The sequence below is a fragment of the Halichoeres trimaculatus genome, unplaced genomic scaffold (assembly GCF_033239565.1).
Source record: "Halichoeres trimaculatus isolate MK-OKI-2021-1 unplaced genomic scaffold, fHalTri1.1 fHalTri1_scaffold_11, whole genome shotgun sequence".
NCBI classification, from domain to species: domain Eukaryota; kingdom Metazoa; phylum Chordata; class Actinopteri; order Labriformes; family Labridae; genus Halichoeres; species Halichoeres trimaculatus.
This window is the reverse complement of record NW_027437189.1, coordinates 4,305,077-4,315,939: the sequence shown is the minus strand read 5'-3', so window position 1 is coordinate 4,315,939 and position 10,863 is coordinate 4,305,077. Positions and strand designations below refer to the sequence as shown.

Genomic DNA, 10,863 nt, shown 5'->3' with positions numbered 1-10,863 from the left:
GAGGGGAAAATGGAGCAAGAGATTGACAGACGGATCGGGGCGGCGTCGGCAGTGATGCGGATGCTATACCAGTCCGTTGGGGTGAAAAGAGAGCTGAGCCAGAAGGCAATGCTCTCAATTTACCGGTCAATCTACGTTCCGACCCTCACCTATGACCACGAGCTGTGGGTCGTGACTGAAAGAAAAAGATCACGGAAACAAGTGGCTGAAATGAGTTTCCTCCACAGGGTGTCTGGGCTCAGCCTTAGGGATAGGGTTCAGAGCTCGAACATCCTGGAGAGGCTCGGAGTAGAGCCACTGCACCTCTGCATCGAGAGGAGCCAGATGAGGTGGTTTGGGCATGTGGTGAGGATGCCTCTTGGACGCCTCCCTGGGGAGGTGTTTCTGGCATGTCCAACTGGGAGGAGACCCCAGGGTAGGCCCAGGACACGCCGGAGAGACTATATTTCTCGGCTGGCCAGGGAACGTCTTTGTATCCCCCCAGAGGAGCTGGTGAAAGTGGCCGGGGACAGGGCCATTGGTCTTCGATGATGGCCCTGCTGCCCCCACGACCCAGACTAGTAAACTAGTAAAGAGCTACTCTAAGAGGTTACAATCAGTTGTGGCTCAGAAAGCGTATACTATTGATTATTAATGGTCAGGGCGCAAATAATTTTGGAAATCTCATTTTTTTTGCTGTTTTTTGTTTTAACTCAGTGCATCAATAAAATATCTTATATATACTTAGAAGAAATGATGTCTCTGTTATTTTGGTCATTTGGTCATTTCCATTTTATAAGGGGGGGCTAATAATTTTGGCCTCAACTGTACTCTAGATTATCTGAGAGAAAAGGACAAAAGGGAAGGAGAGTGTCTCACAGTGTGGTACTGGCGGTTGCAGACTTCTGCGAGGTGCATCCCGGTGACGACGCCCAGCCGAGCCGCCAGCCGCTGCAGCAACAGGCCGATGATGGTCGCTGCGAGCAGCACCCATAAAAGCTGTCAGACACAAAAAAGTGCATCACAATGTGTGGAGTAGCTTCATTTCCTCCCTTATTTAAAGTTGTATGACCCTAATGTTTCCATTTCACAAACTTTTTTTAGGCTCTGTATAAAAACCACAAAGCCTGACCACTTCCACGTTCTGCAGCTCACTTCACATTTTTGGTGCGAGTCTAAAAAGGATGGAGGAAGCGTAGTTTTGTTTTTATAAATCAGTCGCAGGAAGGACAAGTTTCACCCATGTGTGTCTCTCTTTGTGGGTGGAGCAGGATGAGAAATCAGTGACAGAAGATAAGATAAAGTTTAGTTTCCTGTTTGTATTTCTTTAACATATTTCAAAACTGGTTCAGCTGACGGGAATTAACTTTAGATGTTTTATCACTTGACTATTTTAGGAAAAATATCAAAAATCTTTCGCTTGTTTCTTAAACATAATGAGGTCTGAGAGGATGTGACATTGGGTTAACAGAAGCAGAAGTTTAGTTTAATTTTTTGTTGTTGTGTGATTGTTCAGTTTCAGTCTCACCTTGAAGCCGGCTTTGGCCCCAGACTGCAGGTCAGACTCGATGTTACCTGGGTCCAGGTAGGCGATGCTCATCAGGAAGCCTGGCCCAGTGAAGGCCCACAGTTTACGTGGACTGATCCCCCACTGCAGGAGAAAGAGATACGAGCTTTAGCGTTAGCATAGACAGGATTAACCTAAGATTTAATTACCCCGTCATCATCACACAAAAATAACCCAATGAGTTTTCTGAATCATTTAGAAAATCATTTCTGTAAACTCTTAGATTCACCACTTCCTGAATTCTCTCCTCCTTGACTTTTATCCTGAAACCATTCGTGCGATATCGTGATGTTTAATCTTATTATAATTGTCTCAGAGAATCCTCATCTTCATCTCCTTTAAGCTCAACGTTACATACGGATACGGATACGGATACGGATACGGATACGGATAGGGATGGAGCCTTCTGTCTGTGCACGTTTCCATGAAGCTTATGGATACGGACCAAACAGAGCAGTACCACTGGAAACCTCCGGGGGCAGTGTTGCTGTTACTACTTGATACAAAGCTTTAGCAAGACATGGAGAAGAAATAAAAATGGTGGGACTTGTGCGATGTGTTTAACCGCCTCACTGACCACTTCCTCCTACAACGCTGCCTCCTTTCTATTCTTTTATTCAAGCGGTACATTATCAATACCTCCTCAACAGTCGCCATGTTTGTTTTTGAGTTTGTTGTTATCATAAACTTTTACTCTGGGCTGCCCCCCTAGTGGGTGTATTGTTTAACCACAATACCAATGTAAAGGAGGTACGGAAGAATGAGGGCAGTGACGGTAACACTGTTTGAAACGGACGGATACATTTTTGTACGTAAAGGGAGGAGAATTGGGCCTTAAGTCATATTTTTGCATCGTATTGTGACATATGGTTAGATAATGCTATGTATTATAATTGTTGTTTTGAAATACAGGAGGTCCTTGACCTACATTATTTTGTCTTTCCGACACCAATAAATATATATATTTATATATATGTTAGAAAATAGAGAAGATTTTGAAGGTACACCGCTCTATTCGTAAGGTCCGACTAGTTTCTGACGCGGAGTGTGTATGGGTGGCATGGGTGATGCTTGCCCTTGTTGAGGATTAATGAAGTATAATACATGCATTTGGATAGTTATCAAGATATTTAGGGGGTATTAACTGACTTAGGCAGAAATTAGGGTTACGACCCATCGTAGGAACGGAACTTGTTCGTAACTCAAGAACCGCCCGTTCATGTTTTGTGTTGGGACCCCCTTGGAAATAAGATGCTACACCTCAAGGAGCTATCTTAAATAAACTGAAATGTGACCAATAGCGACTTTTCTTGACGTATCATGATGTATCTTGTGTTTTAAAGTACTTCATCCTATTGTGATGTATTCTTTATTGGATTGTAAGTCATCTTTTTGCATTGTATCGTGACATCTTGTGATGTATTGTGGAATATCAAGACATATATCGTACTGTTGCATATAGCATTGTGACTTATTGTATCGTGACGCCAATTTATCATCTATTTGTTTTTTCTTACTATAGAGCAGATCCAGTTTTTTTTTGTTGTATTAACTTTTTTAATGCTAAGCTAAGCTAACTATTTACAGCTCTGCCTCAATGTTGCATGAACTTTCAAAAGGAGCAACTTACTCCCAGGGAAAAACAAGATTACATCTTCACATTTAGATGGACTTTCATGATGGTTCTCACTGTTTTTGGCACCAAACTGGACCAATGGATGGCTCACCTCGCTGTGGTCCTCGGGAACAGGGACCCTCTGGTCAAAGTAAGTACTGGAAACTGGTTCATTGTTCTGTTTCTGGAGGAAGACTGACGGGGGAGTGACTCTGTGAGTGTGTGTGGTCTGGATCACGGTTTTCTCCTCCACCATGTCACCTGGAACAACATGACATTAACACTTTCATCAAAAACAGTTAATCACACTCTGCAGGTTACACTTTGACAGGTAGAGCTTCACTGTTCACACCTGTGCTCCTCAGGTGCTATTATGTGTTTATAATGACAACAATCACTTCTATAAACACTACCTATGTCTATGATTTCATCTGAAAAACAAATTACTGATAGCTCTTTGCTGTAAACACTTCCTGTCTGAAATGTCAAATATTTTCAGTTAATGGCAAACTTTGGCTGATTCAGGATGTTAATTTAAAAAATGGTTAAAACCAAAATAAATGCCTTGAATCTGATCCCAAGCTGTAAAAGATTCTGGCAGACGACTAAACCTCTTACGGAGTGGTTTGATTCATATCAAGAAGCCACGAGGACCCCGCCAAAGTAAAACAGAGCTGTAAAAATAACAAATGTCAATATTACCTTGTCTCTCGGTTTGTTCCGGCTCTGGATCTGTGGGAATACTGGGCGGCAGACAGGAGATGTGGATGTTCTCAGGTGGGGGGTCTCTGACTGGAGGTGTAATTATAACAGGATTACAGTGGCTAACATAATCACAGCACACACATAATTAAATCTGTCACATACAGAAAACCATGAGAGAAAAGCCACAGGTAATTTTAAGCTTTGAGGCGCTGCTGCTTTATTATTCACCCTGAAACAACCTGAGATAAATGACTAATTATACCAAATAATAAGCAGGTAAACTGATGATCTGCTGCTTTTTTTTATTTATGTTGTTTCTCATCTTAAAATGTACCAGTCAGGACCACTCTCGTCCAAATACAGGGAGCTCCCTGCCCTTCCATGTGCAGAAGTGGAAGGGCAACGTGATACGTACTGCTTACTGTTTTCTTTGAAACTTTGTGAAGTTCACATATAAGATGAAGAAAACTGAAATAGATAAAATTTATATTTAAATACTCAAGTGCCTTAAAATAGTGCTTTAGTTAAGCTTGTGAGTAAAGAAAGCTAGCTAAGCTAGCTACCACCACTGCTTCTCGAATTATCAAACAATTACCAAAAATAGGAGCCAGCAATGCAATGAGTATATTCACAAAGTCATGAATATTTTCACTGAGGAGGTTGGCAAATTTCATCAGACTTAGGTAATAATTAGACAAAAAAACGTCTTTAAAATAATGTCCAAATTTATTGTCGCAAGTCACAATTAGTAGGTTTCTGTTTTTTTCCAGTTTCTTTGAAATTTACTTCAAATTTCAAGGTAAGAAGGTGACGATTAGCAAAAAACTTATTTGAAATGAAATCACAACCCACCACAAAATGTTTTTAGAAGTATTCCAAGTACTGTTTCTAGAAATACTTCAAATACTTATGCCTTCAAATAAGCTCTTAGCTCATTTAAATCCAGGTTGAAGACCCACCTTTTTACAGCTGCCTTTCATTAGAGCATTTTAACAAATCATTTTAATATCTTGTCTTTAATTTTGCACTGCAAATTTTATCTTAAAATCTGTTTTTTTTTTAATCTTAGAATCTGTTTTTCAAATCTGTTTTCAAATCTGTTTTAATCTTTTGTTGTTTGTTTTTTGTTGTTGTTTGTTTTATTGTATATTTTTAATTAATCTCATTTTTAATTGAATTTTAATTTTTTTCTATAATTTGTTTGGCCTGTAAAGCACTTTGAATTGCATTGCTGAAATGTGCTATTGAAATAAACTTGCCTTGCCTTGCCAATACTTCATTAGGCAACAAGAAGGAGCAATAAATAAGGAATGGTAACTTGGCGAGAAAGAAAGAAAAAAAATACTATGGTGTTAATAAAAACATGGTTTCAGTTTCTCTTAAATAAAGGTACAAAAAATACCACAAGTTCAAATTTATGATGCACGATGACTTTAGACGCATTTACTAAAAAAATATAACTAATTTTTATGATATCATTTATGTGGGTTAGGTATCAGGTATCACATCACATCCTTTTTTTTTTTTTTTTAATTTTATTTATTATTATTTTTATTTATTTATTCATTCATTCACTTATTAATTTTTTTTTTTTCATTTTTTTTTCATCACATCTTATTATGCGGTTAATATCTTGTGACGTCACAACACAAACTGTCATCAGTTTCTAATTCTGTAGAGACAAACCACCAAAGTACCTCACATTACCCCAACGTGTCATGACTTTCATTCATTCATTTCATACCATGTTTGAACATGTTCACATGAATAAGTTATTAAATCTTTAAGCTTAACACTGACTTGACATTCTCCTTATATTTTGTATGAACTTTCTAAAAACCAGCTTTCATTATTAGTGTCTGAGTGAAGTAATGTCAGCAAAGGTAAAACAGAGAATAACACGTAAGAACCTGATACACTTTAAAGTGTGAGGTTGAAAAATAAATCTAGCGACTGTGGCTGTGATGAAAGCAGGCTACACCTGTCTGTGAACTCACCTTTCCGCAGGAAGGAGAACATGTTCTTCTTTTATCTTGAAAAATCCTCTTCAAACGTTATATAAAAAAAAACCTAAAACATTTGATGACTCTGGTGTAACACCTGTAAACTCCGGTGCTGGGTCATTTTCTCTCTGTTCCCTGACGTTGTTGTTTCCGCCGAAGTTTACGGAAAGCAGGAAAATCCGGCCGGCAGGTTGGACTTTGGTCCTCCGCGTGAAGGTGTTGAAGGTGTTGACTTACCGGACAGGTAAGGAGGAAGGAGGAGGAGGAGGGGGGAAAGGGAGAAACTACGCAGGAGGACAAAAGTCAAACATGCCGGTGTAATGTTTAACAAATGAACTCATTGTAGTCGCTCCTCTTTCTGTCTCGTGACCTGATTTAATGTGTGAGAAACTCTCTGAGCGGATTCAGGAGGAAGTTCGACGAGTGACGGACTATCAAAATAAAGTACATCAGATTCGTATCAACTACTTCAAAATAAAATGGAAATAAATAAATAAATAAATTTACACTAACAGTGAGATAAACACGATGCTTTTATATGTACAGTTTCTCAATCATCAATTAGCCAGGGGAGTTTCTTTCAAAACAAAATTGTGAAAGTATTATTAAAATTTGTTTCCTGTTGGGGAAAAAAATCAGAATTAAACATTTTATTAAGATGGAAACGGAGCAAAATCTAACAAATGCATAAATATACTGATACTAATACTAATATTATTAATAATAATCTACGACTTCCACTACTACTTCTGCTACACCAACAGCAAAAAATAATAATAACACAAAAATCATATTAATATTTTTTTATTATTTTGTAATAATAATAATAAAAGTAATAATAATAATAATAATTATAATTATAATTATAATAGAACATAATAGAACAATTATACTTTTTAATAATAATTTGGTGATAATAATTAAAAGTAATGATACTTATAATAATTTATTATTATTATTACTATTATTATTATTATTATTATTATTATCATTAATAATAATAATAATAATAATAATCGATTTTTTTCTTGCTACTTAGGCTCTAATTTTTCTATTCTATATTGTTATTAATAATAATAATAATAAAGAATGTTGTACAGAGAAGAATGAAAAACAAAACAAAACAAAAACAAAACAAAAACATGAGCCATCTCTATCGGTGCAAAAAATAATAATAACCACAAAAATCATATTAATATTTTTTTTATTATTTTGTAATAATAATAATAATAATAATAATAATAATAATAATAATAATTATTATTATTATTATTATTATCATTATTATTATTATTATTATTATTATAACTTCTACCTACTACTTCGACTAGCAGAGTAAAAGAATCTAATTTGACTATTTTTTATTTTCCTTCGAAATAAGAACATCATTTTTTTCATTTATTTATTCATTTATTTATTTATTTATAATGATCTGGTATTTTCAAATGATGTTTATTAAATGAAGCTTCAGCCTTATTGAAAGAAAAAAATCTGAAATGAGGATCATATTTGAGGGTTTTTGTTTATTTGTTTGTTTGTTTACATTGCAAATAGATCAAGTCTGCTCCTTTATCGTGAATATCTCTGATTCAATTAATTCAATTTATTAGATAATTAATTGAATTTATGAATGAAGAAAGAGAAGGAATCTGGATAAAAAGACATATTGCTATTTGTAGGGTGTTTTCACCCTCACATTGTCTTTACATCCCTCTTGGTGGAGAAAAAGAAAAACAGATTCATTAGAAATCTTTTCAAAAATATCAATAAAAGCTGAGAATCTACTCCCTCTTGCTGCAGGCGTTATATCGCCCTCTAGCTGCAGAAAAGAAAGCTTGTTTTGTTTTTCTGTCCCTTTGAGACATGAAATGGTTTCACAGTGAGGTGAAAGGGTGAAAAGTACAGAAGCAGCCACTGGAGGGCGCCAAACACAAACTGATTCCTCCTCAGCAGCTTTTCCTCCAACAGATTCTCCAGTTTCAGAGCAGAAACTCACGGCAGGGATTATTCAGGTGTCAGGTCTCCTTCCTTGGCTCATAAACCAACTTTGACTTATTCCTATTATCACAGCAGGAATATGATTTGTCTGAGCAGCACGTCTTTTTTAATTAACTCAGTCTTTACTCACTTTTGAGTCTCCCTGTAAGTTTTTGCAGTGAGTCACTCTGAGTAACACCAGGACCCAGAAACTGATCCATTTTTTTTCACAGGTCTTTTGTCTTCGCTGTGACTCGGACTGAAGTGTAGGTTGGACCTCGTCGTAAGCGTCTGGCATTTAGTCATTAGCTCTTTAGTCATCAGCGATTAGATGTAACCATAGTATACCAGCTCAAGTACAGTTGTGAGGCATTTGTACTTGAGATGATGATGATGATGACTCTTCCTCTGGTGCCACTGTAAGATCAAACTGATCACTAAGACTGAAAAAAAAACGTCGGAGGACTTCTTGCTAACAGCTACAGTGTTAGCCGTACCTCGCCATCTTAATATTTTCTAACCTTATCGGTTAAACAAAATTTAACCCCGTACAGTGAGTGTGTTGCTAGAGGAATTCACTTAACAGGTGAAAATAATTGCTTGAAGTGGGCTGTAAACATGTTTACATAAAGATCAGCGTTTTTGAATGGGTGTGTATGAGGTTTCTGGTGCTTTTGGGGCCGGCCTCAAGTGGACACTCAAGGAACTGCAAATAAAAAAAGGATTTTGATTGAATCATTTAAATCTTCCTGATTGAAAATGAAGCAAAGACAACAAAAGTTGAAACAGAAATGTTTTTGGAGAGCATACGCAACATGTTTCCATTAGCATCTTAATTCTTTTATCAGGCAAGAATGGGACCATGACGGTTAAAAGAGGAGATGCAACCATGGACTGTAAAAAAAAAAGAAAAATAATAATAATAATAATACAGGAAGTCATCTCACTCTGCTCGTTGTGAGTTTGCCACAGAAACTGCTCCCCCTGGTGGCTGGCTGCAGTATAGGTCAAAAACTCTGTCTCCCCAGTCATATCAGACGTTGTCTGTAAGCTGCTCGTTTTTCCTCCTGTCCATTTTCACGTCCTCCCATGTAGGTGAAAATGCACGAAAATGTGGCTTAAAGATGCTGTGAGGAGGATCTGTATTGATTGCACTCCCTCGCCACCTTGTGGCCCGGAGTCTCCTCACACTGTGGTAAATTAAGCCTGGCTCACACTACAGGATTTTAAATATCTTAAAAGATTCTGAAATCAGGTTGTATCTCACACATAAGGAGAATCTTCACAGATCATCTTCTCTTAAATCTTTAGCACGCACAACTACAAGATTTGAAAATACCGACCAGCACACACTACAGGATTTCACCAAGATTATTCGACCAGAGAGAGTGATGCACCACATGTGCTCAGTTGTTTGATCTGAGGTTTTTAGTTCACTGGTGGGACAGGAGGAGAGAGAAGAGGAGCTGTCTGCAGCGGTGCCTTTCATCCATTACGCGCACGCAGAGGGACAGAGGAGAAACTGTTGCTGTATCAGCCAATAATGGCATGATCTCACATCAATCACTGATAAAAAAACAGTTTGCTACTGTATGAAAATGGCGTGATTATGTGTTATTTTTAAAGGCGTTATTGAACTGGCTGGAGTGGGCCAGTGGAGCGCGCAGTCAGCTGACCCGGAGCCTTTCAGTTTCACTTTGAGCCTGCGTTTGTTGTCTGTTGTCCGGTCTCTGGGGCTCTTTCTAATTGGCTGTTGTCATCCTCAGTGAGAATGAATGTTGTAATTAGGGCTGCAACTATCGAATATTTTAGTATTCCAGTATTCTACTGAAAATCCCATCGATTAATCGAGTAATCGGATAAAGTACATTTTTGTTATGTTAAAGAGCAGCTATTTTTCAAATGAAAATTTTTCTCTTTAAGAAATAGAATTTCCTGATACAGCATGTCAACAAGAGCACTTGCTTTGGTAGCTCCAAAATTTGTAAACACACTTTGACACATTTTTTGTGCCTTGTACATCTCATCAAATGTCGCAGACCCATATGGCACCCGTTTCACAGAATGACCCATTAATCTCCAAATTTCAGAAAAGAAGCTAGATTTGTTGCTAGTTGCTATTTTGTATAAGAGGTAGCTTGAGGGGTCTGAAAACTCTCTTAATATGGCCTCAGCTCTATTTGAAATACCACTCTTTGATCTTTTTTTAAAATTAAACGATTCCTCGAGGCAGAGAAAAATTACTCGAGTAATTTTTGTAATCGAGTACCTCGATTAATTCGAGGAATCGTTTCAGCTCTAGTTGTAATCATCCAGATGAATATCAAACATGTTTGAAAATTATCGGGGCGGCTCCGACGAGTCTGTGAGACGATCGTGGGGTTAAAGATTCATCTGTCAACCGCTCACACTAGAAGATAATCTTTGCCGAACGTCGGGGCTGATTTTAGTCCCCGACCAGATTTCTTCCCCGATTGTGGGGAGGACCGAATCTGGGTTAAATCGGGGCGAGAATCCTGTAGTGTGAGCCAGGCTTTACTTTTAGTGAGGCGTGTGTTAGTATCAGAATTAAATGGAGATTGGATCAAAACAAATTTTCTTTGTTCAAGTCATCTTTTTACTGGATACAACGCGCTGAGGTAAGGTTTTTATCTATACAGTTACGTAGCGCTACGGTTTGAAACGTGACATCAAGCTAACATTGTAGCAGCTGTCTATATGTTAGCCTGGTGCTCTGATGTATCTGTAGGCTAACGTGACAACAAGTAAACACTGTCAGTTTGTACCGTAGTTTAGTAGCCGTTTATATTAAGCGCAGCTGCCAGTCATCGACCAATCAGAGCTAACGTAACGTCACTCTTCATTTTATTGATAAACTCTCAAGTTTGAACAGACCACTGCAGAATAACTGCTGACTGTGGGTTGGAGTCAACATTAGCACAAACAGTTTAGCTTCTGAAGGCTAATTAGCCTTTAGCTCGTGCTCTATCTCTCTCCTGTTTCTCTTTCTTCTGCTC

At 37.7% G+C, this 10,863-nt stretch overlaps 1 protein-coding gene across 1 annotated transcript in view; it reads right to left on the bottom strand.

Moving 5' to 3' along the window:
- LOC141799163 (natural resistance-associated macrophage protein 2-like) overlaps positions 1 to 6,274 on the bottom strand; it is a 19,064-nt gene extending 12,790 nt beyond the window's left edge. The window contains exons 1-5 of the mRNA XM_074681298.1: positions 5,864 to 6,274; positions 3,864 to 3,953; positions 3,274 to 3,422; positions 1,508 to 1,630; positions 859 to 978 (exon numbers count right to left, since the gene is read on the bottom strand). Coding sequence (XP_074537399.1) covers positions 859 to 978; positions 1,508 to 1,630; positions 3,274 to 3,422; positions 3,864 to 3,953; positions 5,864 to 5,885 — 504 coding nt within the window. The 5' untranslated portion in view covers positions 5,886 to 6,274. The remainder of the gene's footprint in view (positions 1 to 858; positions 979 to 1,507; positions 1,631 to 3,273; positions 3,423 to 3,863; positions 3,954 to 5,863) is intronic.
- Positions 6,275 to 10,863: the final 4,589 nt, after the last annotated feature.